The sequence below is a fragment of the Styela clava genome, chromosome 6 (assembly GCF_964204865.1).
Source record: "Styela clava chromosome 6, kaStyClav1.hap1.2, whole genome shotgun sequence".
NCBI lineage: Eukaryota > Metazoa > Chordata > Ascidiacea > Stolidobranchia > Styelidae > Styela > Styela clava.
Window position 1 is genome coordinate 19,991,207 of NC_135255.1, and position 21,331 is coordinate 20,012,537.

Sequence of the window (21,331 nt, forward strand, 5' to 3'; positions counted from 1 at the left end):
GTCCGGTATCAATAATAAGGCGACATCAAAAAATGAAAATCACCATACTCGCCTAATAAGAGGACCCCCCCAAAATCAGGTGATTCAACTGATTTTTCGACACTCCAGAAGTATGTGTACCAATATGGAGGTAACTAATTTTGTTGTATAAAAGGACGGTAGCCTATGGACAGGGGGATCCCACTTGGCTAACACAGACAGTACTCGAACTCGTAATAGAATTAAAATAAGAAAAATTCGAATAAAATTATGGCCTTATCCTAACCTGGTACACGTACTTCCGGAGTACCGATTTTTCTGATGAAACATAAAGCTAAAAAACTAAAACTGAATACCTTAACTTGGATTGAATATTCCAACCATATTCCAGGATTATTCTGAAAATCTTTTTTTGAAATTCAGGTTAGGCCATAATTTTATTCCGATTTTTCTTATTTTAGTTCTATTACGAATTTGGGGACTAGCAAATTGAATATACCCTCTGTTCATAGGCTTTAGTTCCTTTACAAAACTTAATGTAAAGTAGGCGAACAAAATTAATTACCGCCATACTGGTACACATATTTCTGGAGCATCAAAACAAACAACTGGCTAACTAATCTCATACCTGCCTTGGATTGGTAACTGAATGAAAGGCTGTGGTTCGCATTATGATTACATCAACTTTCTTCTCCCAGGGATAATTGTGGGAATTCTATCCCAAGTTAGTATTATTAGTAATATAAAACCATAATACCTGCGATATCTTTGAGTTTATTGCTTTATAAGAAAATTTTCCTAAAACAAAATCACACACGTACAAAAAAAGTAAGTTATAAATTGTAAATATACAAAATATGTCGGTAGGTACATTTGGATTGAACAATTTCAGCCAGAAAACAGACAAAAATCACCAGTTGATCTCAAAATGTTATTTTACAATATAATAGTGGTTAATGTGTGTTAAAAAAACGGGGCACGTCATTTTTTTGACACCATGCAGTATGCTGGAGATTTCGACCAAAAATTCATTCAAATTCACAGTTAATTACTGAATATAATTTTGTTACAAATTATAAATTGGGTTGGATTGAACACTTGAAAAGATAATATGACACTTGATCTTATTTAAAAATAGTAAAGGATAATATTTTGCTATAAAAAGGGTACTCCCGTAGTATGTGTACCAGGTTAGGGTTGGACCATAATTTTATTCCGATTTTCCTTATTTTAGTGCTAATATGACTTCGGGACTGTCTGTGTTAACCAAGTGAGTATCCGCCTACCCATAGGCTTCAGTCCCTTTACACAACTTGATGTAAAGTAGGTAATAACAATTAGTTACCTACATATTTGTACACATACTTTTGGAGTGGCATAAAAAGCATGTAAAAGTGTATGAAAACACTGTGCAATATATTGTTTGAAACAAAATTGACTGGTTTTGTGGATTGACTGGAAATGGTTTTGTACCAGAATCATGGACTTATCGGTAAATAATGTTGGAAGTCATAACCAGTTTGTATATTGGTGACAAAAGTGAGAACACTGACACAAGAAATAATACAGGCAGCTGCATGTCTAGTTTATATTGTAGCAGTGGTGCAACCAGGCCATTTTCAACGGGGGGCCGACCGGAATTTACACAGTGCAACCACGACGTAAGTCGCAACGCCACTAGGTGTCGCCCCGCTAAAACACGATAAATTGCTCGTGGTTAAAAGGGAAACGCCATCGATTAAATTCCAGTCTTTCGCTTACCTTGGCCTCGTTCATTAATGCACCTCGTGGGTAGCAAAACGCCGTTCATTACATTCCAGCGAATTGCTAACGAAAAGTTAATTGTTAATTATTTTCAACGTTTCCCTCGCTTTGTGCCTCGTGGATAGTGAAACACGGCTTGAATAAATTCCAGTGTTTCCCTCGTTCCGTGCCTTGCTCGTTGGGTGAATTTGTCAAGACCAAAAACAAAATGCACTTCTTGCGAATGGACCTTTTCCCGACCCTAACCCCAAAAAAATTCCAAACTAAACTGAAGCTCACCGGAAGACATAATGACAATTAAAATACTTAATTTACAACTAATTTTTGGAAACACAACTAAAAACTGACTAATTTAATGCAGGGATGTCCAAATCGAATTTAAATTTAAATATCGCAAACTTCAAATACTGTTTTTTCGTGTTTATAATAATCCCGAATAGGGCGCACATATCCTAGCGTCGTCGTCTATGTGTGGTTCAGCAATATATTACAGCTGACATGAAAGAATTTTGATAAATGCTGACTTGAAGAACTTATAAGACTTTGAGGACGTTTTTGATTGAAAATATTTTCTTATCGTGTATTTTAACTTAGTCGAGATGGTTTAGGCGTCCTCGGCAAATTGTGTCTTAATTAGTTGTTTTCATCCTCAGTTTCGATAGTGACCGAACATAACAGGAAATTTTTTCATTTCTTGTAAATTAGCACGTATAAAATAGCTCTTAAATAGTATTTAATATCTATCGCGGATTTCGTCGGCATCCGGCGTTGATGACAACATCGTTCAGTTTAATTTAGCGGTATTCATTTACAAACAAAAATACATAACAGCCGACATGAAATATTCAAATCAGCGCAGAGTTCAAAAATAAAACAAGTTTTATGGTCTCAATATGCACATAGAAAGAAGAAAGGACAGAGAAATAACGACTAAAAACGGTATGGTATGTTTGTGTACTTTTGTTTACCATCGTCATCATAATCAAATTAGTTAAACCCGATTCCCAAATTTCCGTCCGCCAATAATGGAGAATAAAAATGGAAAAACGTGTTTTACTTTTTGAGTCGGCGTTGATTTAAATTTTTCATGTTATGTGTTATAATTTTTTGAATATAAACCAATACCTCCAACTTAAAATGAACGATATTGTTATCAACGACGTCGGGATAACGATAAAATCTCCGCTAGAAACCAAATAATATTTAGAAGCTATTTTATAGATTGCAAGAAATTAAAAAATTTCCCGTTAAGTTCGATAGCTATCGAAACTGAGGATGAAAACAATTAGGGCAGGATTTGCTTTTAATAAGTTTATTGACGAGGCGCACAACGTATCTGGACCTAATTGAAATATACGATAACAAATGTAAAAAATTTGTAACCAAAAACGTCCTCGACGTCTTATAAGCACTTCAAGTCGGAGTTTATTGAAAACCTTTCACGACGACTGTTAGTTATTGCCGTGCCACACATGGCTGCTTTCGATTGCGATAAAAAATGAAATAATTGTGAAATGTTTTTAAATCAGAACGTGGACAGGGGCGGTAGGATGTGTACGGCGTTTTCGGTTTTTGGCCTTTCATATGTAGAAAATCTTAGGTTAATCGAAGCAATATTTTTCCGAAAATAATTTTCGTATCCAGATTTTCAGAGCTTCTACTGCATTATTATAACATGAAGACGGGCGGCGTTACATTGCGTCAAGATGATGAAGCACGAGAGTATTCTTCACAAGAGAGAGAGAGATAGCATTATGCTATTGTAGCTTTCAATTCGCATCGACAGCGCGCAATTTCTACTTTTTTGAGGTAACATAACCCATTTTCGAATACAAACATATACGCGGGGATAGCGATTATTACGTAACTAACAGCAAAAAGGTATGATTGAAGTCGGGCGGTGTTAAATTACGTCGAGGTGATAAAGCACTGGAAAAAATTAGTTTTCACCGGATTGTTATGACCGTAGAACGACGTTGTTTGAACGTAGAACAATAATAAAAAAAAAGAATTTCAAACGGGGGACACGACCCCCGTAACCCCCCCGCTGGTTGCGCCACTGTATTGTAGTACAGTATTCTGAAAATAACTGAATAATTCAATAATGAATAATCATTTTTTATTATTTTAGTGGGGTCATTGGAGTTCATTCAAGGTAAAACGTTAGCTATATAACGTACCAGAATAATATGTAGGAAGTAGACAGAAAACGGGGGTTGTCAAAAGTCTTTAGTGTCTGAAAGCCGATTCTAGTTACGAAAAATTGCTATTATGCATTATACAGAACAAATTTTTTCACCATTTTTTAAAAGGGGGGTCCACATGCCACGCCCCTGGATTAAACATTCAATTACATCCTTCTTCAGTTTCTTTGTTTTATCATATTCACTGTCAAGGCTGAATCAGATCATCTTCATTACTTCACCCCTATTTACCTTTGCCAGGAACCAAATAGCACTCCTTTCCAGTCAGCTGATACATTGTTTATTTGTGAGGTATAGCTTTTGTATTTAGTTAAAAAAATAACGACTACTAACATGTTTTTAGTATACGCATTATAATCTTTGGAAAGCAACCCATCTCAATGAAAATCACTACTTTTCAGTCTATTTATACCCTGGGGTGAATTCTCATGTTTGTTTCACCCCTATCGACCTCAAACAAAAACCCAGCCATATCTATTTACTTAAAAGCATTCCTTCAGTCAGCTGATCCATTCTCTATTCAAATAATCTTTTGTTATCTGGTTAGTAAATAACTAACCAGTCTACTATGTTAGCTTTAGTAAAGCGCGGTTCTCTGATGCTCTGAAATTTCTCGAATGTTTTTTTTGTTATGGGAATGGTCACGCACGCGTGATATACCGGCGCTCCGTCAGTATTAATGTTTCCTTTTTATCAAAGCCAATAAAATATTTGGAAACTTTGAAAAGTTGTGAGCCAAATATACAGCATAAAATATTACAGTAAACTCTTCATTATTTTTGTTATTCTTTATAGGCCTACATATAATATGCCCCATTCTTTCCATGCTTTCCTAGTTTAGGTTTTGAGGGGCAGGGAACACTGATTTATTACCGAGAGGGTTGTTTTCGTCATGTCTGTATTGTGTAATTTTTACATGACGCAACTTTTTGTAACTCATCATTTTCGACAGGTTTTACATCCGCATAAGTACACATTTTGAATGGTTTTCCTCTCTTGCTTTTGTCCTATTATGATTATTACAAAAATATATTTTTTTTAAAGAATGCAATGCAATTCATGACTAGCTAGATCAGGTAGGTTCAAACTGCGGACCGCAGGCCTCATGGGGAGTTCACATCCAGAGCATCCTGTGAATCAATTTTGACTTACACTAAACCATTGGCTTATAGTTGTATTGTTGGCAGATCATTTTTCAGGTTTTTTTATCTTTTCCAACTTGGGATCCCAAGATTCAAACCATTTTCCCAATTCCGATATTTTTTGAAACTGTTTTCTATTTCCCTAACTTATATAGGGGTACACAGTCATTTTGCAGCATGAATGTGGTCTTGTTTGGGCACTCCAGAGGTATGTATACCAATATGGAGGTAACTAATTTTGTTCACCTACTTTACATCAAGTTGTGTAACGAGATTATATTCACATCACCAAACCAAACAGTCCCCGAACTTGTAATAGAACTAAAATGAGGAAAATCGGAATAAAATTATGGCCTAACTTTAACCGGGTACACATACTACGGGATTACCCTTGTTTGAAAGGTGACGCAATGCTCTTCATTCATCTAGGTCTCGAAATCCAAGCTTAGACGGACTTGGTTATTCTTTGACGATACCACTAAGCCTACTTACGTTGAAAGTTAACAAATTATCCCAATATAACAATTCATCATAAAATAAGTTTCAAAATAAAGATGTCAGAAGAAAAAAAGTGATTTTAATGCTAACTCGGCCAAACATATTTTATTGCCCACTGCAATAGTAAACCACAGTATCTGGTGTGCTTTCAAGTAATAGCTGTTAGGAATGGGTATAATTTGAAGTGACATTACGAATAACATAAGACTGAATACGTAATTACCACGGTACTTCACGGGAAGCAATTTTAAAAGAACTATAGGGTAACGTATTGAAGCAAAAAAAGTGATCGTCAATTAATCCTTCCGTAGGTTTTTAGCCCTCATGTCCCCTTCCCTGTTTATCATTCCAGCGGCATTTATAGTGTTTTTTTGTGAGGAGGATTCCAAATCCCATTATGTTCAAACAATTCATGCTCAACAAAGTGAAAACACCCTGTGAAATGACCTTATCAGGCAATGAAACTAGGAGGAACGGGAAGGATTCTTGTAAAGTGAAAGCATTGTGGCCCCCAGTTGGGAGCCGATGCTTTATAATACAAGCCATCATTTGCTCCACTATAGGCCACTGATACGAGCAGTTATCATTATTTATTAGAAGGCATGGAATCTAAACAGTTCAACATTTCGTATCAAATTTATTGCACTCTGGTTACGTGGTCATTTTTTCGTCAAATTTGAAATGTAACGGTGTTGTTCTATTAGGAAGATTTGTTCTATAGTGAAGATTGTCCATTATATTTGTGATTTGCTTTTTTAATATTGTTAATTAGAATATAAACTACACAGTTATATGGCTTTGATTTTAAAGTACGGTGTTCAATACATACATACTGTATTGGCTTTCACACTGATGAATGTATAACAATGAAAAATTCAAAATGTTTGAGAACCACCATTATTGTTGATTCTTGTCCTTTTACGTCTTACTCCTCCAGTACATGCAAAATATAATGACAAACTCTGCCACAGCTATGCTTGACACAATCACAATAGCGCAAATAAATTTGGCATTCTGTATCGAAAAATTTTTATTTTAAAATGCATGCAAAATAATGAAATATTCAATTTTGGCCTTCCCTTAAGTTTATTTTATTTAGGCATCCTTGTGACACAGGGTACATGAAACAAAGTATATAGTTTGTCGCAATACTTCTCTTGATATACAAATCCAATGAATGATAAATGCAGTAATATTATATTATAATATTCGATGTTCCTAGTATGTCTTTGTTCTTTCCATTGAACTAAGTATCCTAATGTACACAGTTCAAGTTACTGGGCATGTCTCTCTGTGTACATAGCCATAATTTATCTTTAGCAACCAACACCTGCGTGATAGGCAATTAATCTACTTATAGAAATCTAATCTCTGTGACCAGCTGTTTTGGAAAACCCAGTACAAGGGCTTTTTTCTTTATTATAACCCCATTTTCATCACAAACAGCACACACTTCCTCTTTTACTATATTTTAAGCAATGATTTTACATGTGATATTTTCAAGGGCCGTTTATTTGAACAGTCTTGTCAAGGCTAGCAATACTTGCAAGATGTTATTTTAGATAGAGCTTCTGTAGTTTTAGTGATTTTATTGTTTTTTTTACAATTTTATGAAGTTAAATGTAGAGAATTATTTGGTTAAAATCAATAATTTTAAAATATCGAACATGTATAATAAATCAATTTGATATTCACGTTATTTTAGACATCCTAAGGTCAAGGTAATGTGCAGTTTTTTTAATGCTTTTTTTTTTATATTTTTTTTTACAGTTTTATGAAATCAAATGTAGGCATTTATCTGGTCATAATTAGAAGTCCTAATTACCTAAAATGGTAATTTCATTTACTCTTAAGTTCAATAATTGAAAAATATCGAACATTTATAATAAATCAATTTGATGTTCGCTTTATTTTGGACATCCAGAGGCGAAGGTAATATGCCTTACTACACCATAATAAAAAAATTAAAAAATTTCATTTCTGAAAAATGTGACACAAAATTATTTGGTTTCACTGCTTCTCATCTAATATCTTGACTTTCGTACTAAACATACAGAGCAGACGTGCCTAGCTTCAAGTATCTTGATACTGTTAAGAAATCTGTCCATTAGAAATGATTTTTCATGATAACATAGCTGTACTAGCATTTTGTAGTTGAGCCATTTTTTTCGTATAACTGTGACCACATCAGAGATATACAAGTTGAATCATATACATTCATAATAAGTTTTTCATATGATGCTTACTTATGCCTTATGCTCTGAACGAGGCCCTGTACAAGCAGCCACTGATGTCTAACGATATGTAAGTAGTTACTAATATTCATGAGTATCGAAACATTTCCGGTTTGATATTCCCTCCTCAATTATTACACCCTGGGTGAGGTGACAGCCATTGGGTTAATTCAAAAACTTAATCAATCAAGGGTTCAATCTATTCATAGAATTTCATTCCCCATGACCAATCGTCGTGGAAAACCCCATTTCAAGGCATTTTCTCTTTATTTTAACCCCTTTTTTATCACAAGCAACACACCCTTCCTCTTTTACCCCTTTTTTAGAGCAATGATTTTACATGTATGTAGTATTGCTCAAAAGGACTTGAACAGACACGTTAGTGATAGCAAGACTTTTTTAAGAAGAATTAGGATAACCCAAAAAAGACAGTTACAATGTGATTTGGAACATATTTCAAAGAGAACATAACTTATGTATAAAGCGTCCTATATTAATGAAACATTTGGGTATAATCAGACACACACAGAAAAATTCAAGTGTTAAAAGAAATTTCTTTAATTTTCATATAAGTAATAGAGAAATTTATATTATCTGTTTTAGGGGATTAATTTAGACATGGAGTCAGGGTTCCTAGTTGGGGAGCTAATATTTCTTAGGGGGAATCTTATTGGGTGCTCCCGAAGTATGCGAACCAAGATGGCGGACATCGGAACGTAACATGGGTAACAGGTTAGGGTTAGGCGATAATTTTTTTCCAATTTTCCTTATTTTAGTCCTATTATCAGTTCGAATACTAGCCAAGAGCCTCCCGTAGTATTTATACCTAAAATTAACCTAGCCTAATACACAATTAGCTTCCTAGTACACATATTACATTCCGATGTCCGCCATCTTGGTTCGCATACTTCGGGAGCCCCTCTTATTGGATAGGTAATTCTTTTCTGTATATACTGTTTGTATTATTACTAATATTCTTTACCTATTCAGTATTTATTGTAACAATATAAACTAATCAAACCTCGAAAAAGTGAGAGTGTGAGTTATGTGTATATATTGTGGTATTACTTATATTCTGTGCTTTTGAGTATTATCATAATACATATTTATGCACACTTTACAAAATATTCAAAATGCACAGAAGCAAGAGTCCAAATTATGTGTATTTATTGTGGAATTACCAATATTTCTTATTTTTTAGGTATTATTGTAATAAATATTTTTTATACAGCATGGACTATTAAAACTGTACAAAAGTCAAAGTCGTAAATATCGCTACATTGAACAACAAACAGAAACGGAGTTCAATGCACAATGTGGGGTACTGGAAAGTTTCAAAATGGACAAAGGGAGGAATATATCGAAAAGGTTGGTAACCATTGTCATATACCAGTAGTTTTCAGGGTTTCTGCAGTCATAGGCTCAGCCTGATGGTTGTGTGGGGCCATCCCCTACCCCTCCCTAAAAAAATTTTAACATTTTTTCAAATACAATTTTGCGGAATTTGTTAGCAAGACATATATTCATATGTCTTTTTCAACGTCATTTTGCTCTATTCTTGAGCAATTTACTGAAAACCTGATGTTTCTTTACCTGCTTGCTTTTTATGAATTGAACAAAACGATAAAAATGGGCACTTATATGCCCACAGTCCATTCCTGGGATTTCGCAAGTTTACATTCTAATCCAAGAGTCATAGTCAAGTTTGTTTATTTTTTCTTCATCCAGTAGTAATATATGTGTATTGTTTAAATATATCCAAATATCTATTATGTTAACCTTTATTATGGAACTTGCTACTTTTTGAAGATCATTTTGTTCTGCTAGTTTTATGCTTGCTTTCACAATTTTAGTTGTGTTTATTATACAGGGCTTCCTTGAGCCTCCAGAATGTTTTATTGAGGTTTCGCGCCACTAATAATGTTGAATACCACTGACCCAGACCATTCCTATACAAATTAAAAGTGAGCTTTTTATGAAATATTTCAACTTTATTCACTCAAGAATGAGGTTCTGTAGAAACAACCACTCAGGGCCACACAAAATAGATCGTTTTGCTAAATTGTTGTAGTTTTTGCTGTAAAATTTTTTTAATTTGAAAACTACCGGTATTTGACCAATCTATTTCAAATTTTCACTGCTTAAAATAAAGGGAATTTTTTAGATGGCCAATATTCTTATTTTATTCAAATCCCTTTGAGTCTTGTGGTACCTAATATTTCACTCAAAATATTGCTGTTCTGCTTTAGATTCTAAGTTACTTATTATGTCATTAAAGAACACTTTTATGTGTCCTTTGACCCCAATGTCTATATATTTGTTCTCAATTCTGACCTAGACTCTGACAAGCAGTAACTTATGAGTAAGATGTTTGGAAGGGACAGAATCTTTTCAGTTTTGCTTATGACATTAATGGACGTAAGAAGTATAGATTTGCGATATGCTCCACCTCAGGTTAAAGATCTCACTTTAAAATCCCGTACCCGCCACCAGGGATGTCCAAAATGAATTGGATATTCGAATATAGTATAGAACGTTTTTATTAAATAATTAGAGATTTTGATTAGCAGAGTATCTCAATTGGTAACAATCAACACAGAGAAACCAATGGCATTTATTATGCTGTGTTGTTCTAGATGTGATCACCATTAAGATATAGTGATTTATGTAATTTTCCACATGAACTTGCTGCCAAGTTAGAATGTGTTCAAAATTTCATATTCGAAAATATTTTTGCAGAATGTATTTGGAATAGTAAAATATTCAGTTTTGGTCAGCTCTGCCTGACACCTCATTCAGTTTGTAATAAATTAGATAAGCAATGCCAATCGAAAAGAGATAGAAAATTCGGTTTTCATTTAGTATGCGAATCAAGATTGCGGACACCGGAACGTAGTATGTGTTTAATTACGAGTTCGGGGACTAGCCAAGTGACTCCTGTAGTATTTGTACCTTGAATTAGGGTCTATCCCTAACCTAGTACACATACTACGTTTTGGTGTCTGCCATCTTGGTTCGCATACTACAGGAGTACCGAATATTCAAATTAATAGGAACGCCCTATACATCAGTGGCAGCTTGCATAAAGCCTTGTTCAGAGTGGAGACATGTCAAGCATTTATACAAAACTTATCCTGGGTGAGATGGTGGGCATAGGTATTGGATTGGAAGTATCTAACATTGCGACTTTGAGTACCATTGCACTAATTGATAACCGTACGAGAGGCTGTGAGTTGTCATAATATGATTGAGCCATCTTATCAGCTTTTTTCTCCCCCCAGGATATAATATCTGATCATAGCTCATGTTCTACCAACGAAGAGCCCCACATTTGATAATGATTCAAAGTCCACACAGGGCTTATCAGGTTGTAAAATATAATTTATGGTTATGTACGCACTTTCTTCCCCCCTCTAGATGTGATAAGCCATGTTTTACTAATAAAAGAGCCCTACATTTGGTAATAAATCAAAGTCCACAGGGTCTAGGTCGTAAAATATGAATTATGGTTATGTACACAGAGAGACCTGCCCAGTAAACTGTGTACATTACGATAATTAGTTTAATGAAAGATCAAAGATCCTGAGAACAATGATGCGAAATTAATTACGATATAGAGCAAATATTTTTGACTTTTATATTACTTTATTTATCATACATTGGCTTTGTAATTCTACTTTAACAAGAGACGTATAGATCCCAATCATATTCTTTGTTTAATGTTTCCTGCGCCACAAGGACGCTTAAATATGATAAAGTTTAGGAGATTTAATATCTTAAATACATTTAATGATATTTTCTGATATGGGATACTGCATCCATTTTAAATTTGTTGTGTTCAAGAGAAAAGTTGATGTATATTTACCTTAAGTTAAAATAGGAAATGCAGAAAGGTTGAGATGAACAATACAATAGTTTGGCTTGCTCTTTTTATCTATTTTAAATTTTTAGATAATAATGAAAAGATTTTTTCCCTTTTAGTGACAGGATGACTTGTAGACAGGTATTAAATTTCAGCTATGAGCTATTCTATATATATGAATTATCAAGTCAGTGGTTACAGGAAAAAGAGTTCTGATTTACACATTAGCTCAGTAGTTCTCAAACTTTATAATAAGCTGCCCCCCCATTTTAGGATTTGTTAAGTCTCGCACCCCACCTCAAAATAACTAGCTAACAATAAGCTACAAATAACAGATAGTAAGGGGAAAATGTTTTTTTATTCAAAAAACCTGTTGAAAATAAGTGGATATTTGTAGTTTTAATTAGTTTCACGCCCCTTAAAAACTGTCCACGCCCATCATTTGAGAACTTCAGTGCACACAAGATGTTGTAATAACCTTAAGTTCTGCCGTGTTAATATCGATATAGATGTTCTCAATCTATAATTAAACCATTATTTAATTTCCGAAGTAATTTTGATTTTCAACGAAATGAAAGACCAAAGTCAATGTGACTTCTACTTTATTTTTGTTTATCAAATCTACACGACTCGGGTTGACTTGTGACTCCGCTTGTAAACTAAACTATCAAATTTGATTAATCACAGATTTAATCTTTCAATTCCATCGGGGCACATACCTCCCTGAGATTGCCTTTTAATACCCAGCTTGTATATTTCTGCTGAAAAAGCATTGGGATGGGCAAAGTAGTATTCTACCTGCATAGCTAGATTATATATTCATTCGCCAGCATGTCTGGCACTGCAGTCAGAAATTTTCAGACGGCTGGTAGTAGGGACGTGTAGCTGATTTTATGTAAAAAGTATGTTTAAAGTATGATGAAAAGCGAAATGACAGTATGTACACGGGGGTATTGTGTAAATACAATATTAATAAATTATAATTCAAAAAAAAATTTAACTTCCATGTGCATTATTATAAACCGGTAATAAAAGGGTTAAATCAAGCTTGGATGAGTTGGGACTCACAATGTAACAGATATATTTCACGAATCTTAGTGGAAGGATTTTTGGCGCTTCAGAAGTATGTGCGCAGATATGGCCGACACCAGAAAGTAGTATGTGTACCTGGTTAGGATTAGGCCATAATTTTATTCCAATTCTAATTTCTTAGTTTAGTTCTTTTACAGGTTCGGGAACTATTCAAATGACTCCCGTAGTATTTTTACCTGAAATTATGGTCTAACCCAGTGGTTTTTAAACTTTTTGAGCCGTGCCCCCCTTTAAAAAATTTTACAAACTTCGCGCCCCCCCTCTTTTTGCTTCGAAAAAATGCTTTTGTGATGGACAAGTTGTTATATATTAAGATGGCGCTATAACTGAGTTTTGGTCTCATAGCGTCATTACTCAGATTGTTTAGGCATAAAACGCTTCGGAGTACAACTTGGCCATTCACTGTCGTATGTAATAAGCCATAGTAGTTGGTCATCATACATTCTTGTGTTTCCGCTCAGTTTGCAATACTTGGTAAAGTCAAACTAATTATTAAGTAAAACTAAACAAACAATAAACCTATGCTTTAATGTATTTTCTGCTAAACGTTTACATAAGACATGTAAAATTTCAATCAATTGTTGTCGCTAAGGCGTTTGCGATTGCATTTTGTTTGAAACTCCATTGTTTACGTCAGCGTGGCGTGTTATTTAAGCCCTAAAAATCTTGATTCCGGTGTTTATTCTTCCTAAATCCGAAATTTCCCTCGGCATATTCTTGTGCCGCGAAGACGATCATAATTACTTTTTTTGTTCTCGAATGGAACCATGACACCTCTGAGGAAAACGAGTTAATTTTTTTTATAATCATCAGCTACGAGAAACTTCGAAAATATGGCTCCGACTTCACAGCCTTGTTTATATCACAATCTAAAAACTTTATTTGAAAATTAAAAACTTGAAAATTTATTCCAGAAATTGATCAGTTTAGGCAGGACAATTTTCAAACTGGACAATTGAATAATTTGGCATACTGGAAAACTTAACTTTTTCAATTTCTTTGTTCATTCTGCTATAAAATTGAGCTTTTACTTGCAAAAAGCTATGAAATGGAAAACAAACACATTTAAGTATCGTTGCTCTCTCTTAAACAAACAAACTTTATCAGAAACCAAACATTATTAAATCTCAAGCCAACTGAAATTGGTCTAATGTGAGGAGACATTGCCCAAAGGCAAATAGTTATTAAATAGGAATTCCATCGGGGCACATACCTCCCTGAGATTGCCTTTTAATACCCAGCTTGTATATTTCTGCTGAAAAAGCATTGGGGTGGGCAAAGTAGTATTCTACCTGCATAGCTAGATTATATATTCATTCGCCAGCATGTCTGGCACTGCAGTCAGAAATTTTCAGACGGCTGGTAGTAGGGACGTGTAGCTGATTTTATGTAAAAAGTATGTTTAAAGTATGATGAAAAGCAAAATGACGGTATGTACAAGGGGGGTATTGTGTAAATACTATATTAATAAATTATAATTCAAAAAAAAATTTAACTTCCATGTGCATTATTATAAACCGGTAATAAAAGGGTTAAATCAAGCTTGGATGACTTGGGACTCACAATGTAACAGATATATTTCACGAATCTTAGTGGAAGGATTTTTGGCGCTTCAGAAGTATGTGCGCAGATATGGCCGACACCAGAAAGTAGTATGTGTACCTGGTTAGGATTAGGCCATAATTTTATTCCAATTCTAATTTCTTAGTTTAGTTCTTTTACAGGTTCGGGAACTATTCAAATGACTCCCGTAGTATTTTTACCTGAAATTATGGTCTAACCCAGTGGTTTTTAAACTTTTTGAGCCGTGCCCCCCTTTAAAAAATTTTACAAACTTCGCCCCCCCCCCCCCCCCCCTCTTTTTGCTTCGAAAAAATGCTTTTGTGATGGACAAGTTGTTATATATTAAGATGGCGCTATAACTGAGTTTTGGTCTCATAGCGTCATTACTCAGATTGTTTAGGCATAAAACGCTTCGGAGTACAACTTGGCCATTCACTGTCATATGTAATGAGCCATAGTAATGTTCATCATACATTCTTGTGTTTCCGCTCAGTTTGCAATACTTGGTAAAGTCAAACTAATTATTAAGTAAAACTAAACACGCAATAAACCTATGCTTTAATGTATTTTCTGCTAAACGTTTACATAAGACATGTAAAATTTCAATCAATTGTTGTCGCTAAGGCGTTTGCGATTGCATTTTGTTTGAATCTCCATTGTTTACGTCAGCGTGGCGTGTTATTTAAGCCCTAAAAATCTTGATTCCGGTGTTTATTCTTCCTAAATCCGAAATTTCCCTCGGCATATTCTTGTGCCGCGAAGACGATCATAATTACTTTTTTTGTTCTCGAATGGAACCATGACACCTCTGAGGAAAACGAGTTAATTTTTTTTATAATCATCAGCTACGAGAAACTTCGAAAATATGGCTCCGACTTCACAGCCTTGTTTATATCACAATCTAAAAACTTTATTTGAAAATAAAAAACTTGAAAATTTATTCCAGAAATTGATCAGTTTAGGCAGGACAATTTTCAAACTGGACAATTGAATAATTTGGCATACTGGAAAACTTAACTTTTTCAATTTCTTTGTTCATTCTGCTATAAAATTGAGCTTTTACTTGCAAAAAGCTATGAAATGGAAAACAAACACATTTAAGCATCGTTGCTCTCTCTTAAACAAACAAACTTTATCAGAAACCAAACATTATTAAATCTCAAGCCAACTGAAATTGGTCTAATGTGAGGAGACATTGCCCAAAGGCAAATAGTTATTAAATAGGAATTCCATCGGGGCACATACCTCCCTGAGATTGCCTTTTAATACCCAGCTTGAATATTTCTGCTGAAAAAGCATTGGGATGGGCAAAGTAGTATTCTACCTGCATAGCTAGATTATATATTCATTCGCCAGCATGTCTGGCACTGCAGTCAGAAATTTTCAGACGGCTGGTAGTAGGGACGTGTAGCTGATTTTATGTAAAAAGTATGTTTAAAGTATGATGAAAAGCAAAATGACGGTATGTACACGGGGGGTATTGCGTAAATACAATATTAATAAATTATAATTCAAAAAAAAATTTAACTTCCATGTGCATTATTATAAACCGGTAATAAAAGGGTTAAATCAAGCTTGGATGACTTGGGACTCACAATGTAACAGATATATTTCACGAATCTTAGTGGAAGGATTATTGGCGGTTCAGAAGTATGCGCACAGATATGGCGGACACCCGAAAGTAGTATGTGTACCTGGTTAGGATTAGGCCATAATTTTATTCCAATTCCAATTCCTTAGTTTAGTTCTTTTACAGGTTCGGCAACTATTCAAGTGACTCCCGAAGTATTTTTACCTGAAAATATGGTCTAGCCCAGTGGTTTTTAAACTTTTTGAGCTGTGCCCCCCTTTGAAAAATTTTACAAACTTCGCGCCCCTCCTCTTTCTGCTTTAAAAAAATTTTTTTGTGATGGACAAGTTGTTATATATTAAGATGGCGCTATAACTGAGTGTTGGTCTCATAGCGTCATTACTCAGATTGTTTAGGCATAAAACGCTTCGGAGTACAACTTGGCCATTTACTGTCGTATGTATAAAGCCAAATAGTAGTGGGTCATCATACATTATCGTGTTTCCGCTCAGTTTGCAATACCTGGTAAAGTCAAACTAATTATTAAGTAAAACTAAACAAACAATAAACCTGTGCTTTAATGTATTTTCTGCTTAAACGTTTACATAAGACACGTAAAATTTCAATCAATTGTTGTCGCTAAGGCGTTTGCGATTGCATTTTGTTTAAATCTCCATTGTTTACGTCAGCGTGGCCTGTTATTTGGGCCCTAAAAATCTTGATTCCGGTGTTTATTTTTCCTAAATCCGAAATTTCCCTCGACGTATTCTTGTGCCGCGAAGACGATTATAATTACTTTTTTTGTTCTCGAATGGAACCATGACACCTCTGAGGAAAACGAGTTAATTTTTTTTATAATCATCAGCTACGAGATGCTAAAGATAGAATATAGAAGTGAATCCGTAACTAAAAATTTCTTTATTGTGAAAGTGGCATTATAAAATACTAAAAATAAAACGGAAAACGCCATGAGTTTTGTTTTGGGGTGGACCGCGACAGATTAAAAACACTTTCTTGGACATTGAAAATTTCATAAATTCCTTGTGCGTGCAGCACACCAATAGTGTTCTCAAACTACAGACTTGATATGAATTTCACTCCGTGGGATCGCAGACTTAGGAATATCTGTAACGGGGATATCTTGAAATTTATGGAGTGGCGGCATTGCGATAGAGCGGAGTAAGAGTTGCAGGGACAGCTCATATTGGTGAAATTGGCAAGAATACAAATCAAAACAAAATGTAATCGACATTTTCACGGTTGTGGATTACCGTGTTATTTTGGAGTACTGGTGCTTTTATTTTATCGACGCAATCGCAGATTTAATTTATCACAATTAAATGAATAAAGCAACCATTTTAAATAAGTATATTAATCATGGATTGAATATTTTATTCAACAAAAAAAACATTACATATCCGTTGAAAAAGTCGGCTCTTTTAACGACTGGCGTAATCTGGAGGACTGACTCAGAAGCCGTACCGCGGGGATTTCATTTCGATGAATATCTATTTTTCATCTACTAATATACTTTACATTTATTTTAATTGTACTAGATTAAATATACTTTCTGGGATATTATATCAGATCTTTCGAATGACGACAACGAATTCGCATTCGTGCAATATTTATAAAACCTAAATATAATCGGACAGTTGATCACACTTTATTATGTCCGCGGATTGGCGTGGTATTTTAGATAGGTAATGAGTTTATTTTGTCGTGAGTCGCCGCAACCGCGAGTTACCTTGAACACAAATGAATTAAAATAGAGAGACATTTTGAAATATTGTAGTTATTACGAGACAGAAAAATTTATTATAACACGAAAAGCCGGTATTTTGAACGAACGCGGAGACTGTTCAGTTACATGTAATGTTACGATTCCATCTTGTGACCTCTCGCGCCCCCCCCCCCCCCCCTGTGAGCATCTCGCGCCCCCCCTAGGGTGGGTGCGCCCCCCAGTTTAAGAACCACTGGTCTAGCCCTAACCTGGTACACATACAGCGTTCCGGTTTCCGCTATCTTGGTGCACATACTTCTGGAGCACCAGATTTTTTTGGAAAATGGCTAGGTTTGAAGAAGGAAAAATTTGAAGAACTATAAACTGAGCATAAAGGCAAATTTAGAAACTTCGAAAATATGGCTCCGACTTCACAGCCTCGTTTATATCACAATCTAAAAACTTTATTTGAAAATTTATTCCAAAAGTTAATCAGTTCAGGCAGGCAGGAGATAGATTGAACTAATTGTGTTTCTGAAATTATGTACCTTTAAGATCTATGCAGTAAAATACAAAATGTCAATGACCTTGAAAAATACGGATGCAAAGTTTATCTACGATGCAGTTGATGTATTTCATAAGTCCCAATGGAAAGAATTTTCTAGATTGAAACTAGGTTTGAACGACAGAGAAATCAAAAAACTACAAGCTGATCATGAAGGGGATTCTAAAGAGCTCAAGTATGAAACAGTTAAACATTGGAAGAGCACAACTGGAGAAAATCTGGACAAATTGACCGCTCTAAAACAGGAATATTTTTTCAGCAAATCAGAAACGAATTTCTCAAAACTGGTAGAGGCACAAGATGATCTTGATGGCGGAAAGAGACGAGATGAGTTCAGTTATCCATTAAAAAACGGAAAAGGTATTGCACTCATTATAAGCAATTCTTTTGCTGGCACTGAATATTCCAGAGAACCTGGATGTAGTAGAGATTTGGAAAACATGGAAAAATTGTGGCGCAAAACCTTGGGATGTAAACTAGTGGACAGGGAAGCTCATCGCGATAAAACGGCTGATGAAATGAGAAAATTGTTGGAAAAAGTCGCGAAAGCAAAAAAATTCGATTATGCCGTTGTCATTATAAGTACGCATGGAGGATACGTCCCAATGGAAGAACAGAGAAATGATAAATATCAAGAAACAAAGCTAATAAAATATGAAGAAATCCTATATGGAGAAGACTTGGGCAAATTAAGAGCTAATGAACTTCAAAAAATCTTGGGCAATAAAGAAGCTCAACACTTGAGAGATATACCGAAATTGCTAATTCTCCAATACTGCAGGGGAGAAAAGATTGATAAAGGAGTTCCTAAAGTTAGTACTGATGCAATTGGATTTTCAGATCACCAAAAAACTGAAGAGCTTTATCCTGTGGATCCTCTTATGCCCGAGATGAGTGATATCATTACTGTATATGCAACTCATCAAGACTTCGCTGCTCTCAGGCATGATGAAGGTTCCTGGATGATCAAGGATATTGCTGATGTGTTCGGAAAGTACTACAAGACAAAGCATGTCACTGATATGCTTACAATCGTGAATAACCGGATGAAAAACAGGAGGGGAAGCACGAAAGGAGGGGGGGATTGTAAGGCAATGAGCATCTATGAGTCCAGTCTCACCAAAGATTTCTATTTGGTTCAATAAACCAGCTTTAAAAAAATGTAAAGAAAAAAGTAGAGCAGCATAATAATTAAGACTTGATTTATCCTTGTAAATATTACATGATTCATGGTTTCCTTAAGACTCAATACTACATGACCTTGTCCTGGCAGAAATAGTCAATGGAGACTTTAGAACAGTGATTCTCCAACTTTCATGATCAGTGGCTCCCTTTAAGAGATTCTCAACAGTGCACGGCCTGTCCCATGCTGGAAAAAATTGTCATTGGAAAATATGACTATTGGTTCTCAAACATTCATGATTCAAAACTGCATTCTGAAGACTCTCAACACTACATTGCCCTGGTCTGGCAGAAATTGTCGATGGAGACTATCACCCATTGGTTCTCAAATTTTCATGACTCGTTGGTCTGTTCAAAAATTCTCAACAATACATGGCCCGCCCGATGCTGGAATTGTCATCGCTAAATCTAGGCATTGATTCTCCTACTTTCAAGATCCATGCTTCTCTATCAAAGACTCTCAACAATGCTTGGCCCGCTCCATGCTGAAAGAAATTGTCATTGGAAAATCTAACTCTCAAACTTTCATGATTTGTAGCTGCATTCTATAGATCTCAACACTTCATGGCCCCGTACTGTCAGAAATTGTCATGGGAAACTCTAACCATTGATTCTCCTACTTTAAAGATCCGTACCTCCCTAACAAAGACTCTCAACAATGCATGGCCCTCCACAAGCTAGAACAAATTGTCATTGGGAAATCTAACTGTGGGTTCTCTAGTTTTCATGATTCATAGCTCCATTCTAAAGACTCTCAACACTTCGTAACCCTGTTCTGGAAAAAATTGTCGATGAAGACTATCAGCCATTGATTTTCAAACTATCATGGCTTGTGGCTCCCTTTTAAGAGACACTTCATAGCACATGGAAAAATTGTCATTGGAGACTCTAACCAGTGCATTTTAAACCTCTAGGATCCATAGCTGCCTTCTGAGACTCTCAACACAGCATGCCCCATGCTCTTCGATCAAAAAGACCTAATTTTTGCTTTTTGCAGTTTCTAAACCGTTATTTGCAAATCAATTTTGAATTAATGTAGTGATCAATGATAGCTAGTGGGGACTATTGTCTGTGGGAGTGGCCCACAAAGAATCTATCTGTTGCCCCCCAAGGGGCCCGAGGTCCCATCTTGCTGTTTTAAGTGTTCCTATTGGTGCTGTTATGAGCATTCCCATTGGTGTTTTCATCCTGGTCATGGAGTCATAAAAATTACCAGCCAACTTTAAATTCCGATATATTTAAAAGTACTCCCCAGAATGAGAGAAATTTTTGCCTGACCATCGAATTCAAGAACATCATATTTTAATCAAAAATACTCTTGTTCATGGAAGCTTTGATTTATTGTCTGTTCAGATATCTTATTTTATGGACCATAGGGGCGCAATCCAAATCTATTTTTTTTTTCAATTAATAATGTGCCTTATAAGCACGTGGGCCAAATGCGGCCCACAAGGATAAATTGTGTGGCTCGGTGGCCCGCGGAGAAGTGCCAATTTTTCTTAACAGTTATTCGTTAAGTCATTTTAATTCATTGTAGTGACCAATGATACCCTAGTAAAGGCTATTGCCTTTGGGTCCCAAAGAATTTATCTATTGCCCCCTAGTGGCACGAAGTCCCATCTTGCTGTTCTAAGTGTTCCCATTGGTGCTGTTTTAAGAGTTCCCATTGGTGTTTTCTTCATGGTCATGGAAACGTCAAAAATTACCACCGGACTTTAAATTTCATAATATTTTAAAAGCACACTCCATATTGAGAGAAATTTTTACCCCGACCCCCGAATTAAAAAACATCATATTTCAAGCAAAAAAACTTTTATTTTTAGTATGGAAGCTTTAATTTATAGTCTGTAAAAGTTAAATAAACCTAATACAATATTTTATGGACCATAAGGCGCCCTCTAAATACTTCTTCTCTTAAAAATTGATTGTGTGCCTTATAAGCCAGTGCCATCA

General features: G+C 35.3%; 2 protein-coding genes across 3 annotated transcripts in view; both read left to right on the forward strand.

The window, feature by feature from the left end:
- The window catches only part of LOC120328600 (uncharacterized), a 95,698-nt gene that overhangs the window by 44,097 nt on the left and 30,270 nt on the right, over positions 1-21,331 (forward strand). The window contains exon 1 of one of the 2 annotated variants that reach the window (XM_078113553.1): positions 9,052-9,189. The exons of the other annotated variant lie outside the window; for it this stretch is intronic. The gene's annotated coding sequence lies outside the window, so the exon portion shown is untranslated. Of the gene's footprint in view, positions 1-9,051; positions 9,190-21,331 lie in introns of those variants that run through there. 2 annotated transcript variants of the gene reach the window in all.
- On the forward strand, positions 18,208-19,341 carry LOC120332053 (caspase-14-like). The gene has a single exon (XM_039399255.2). The coding sequence runs from the start codon at positions 18,208-18,210 to the stop codon at positions 19,339-19,341; it is 1,134 nt and encodes a 377-aa protein (XP_039255189.2).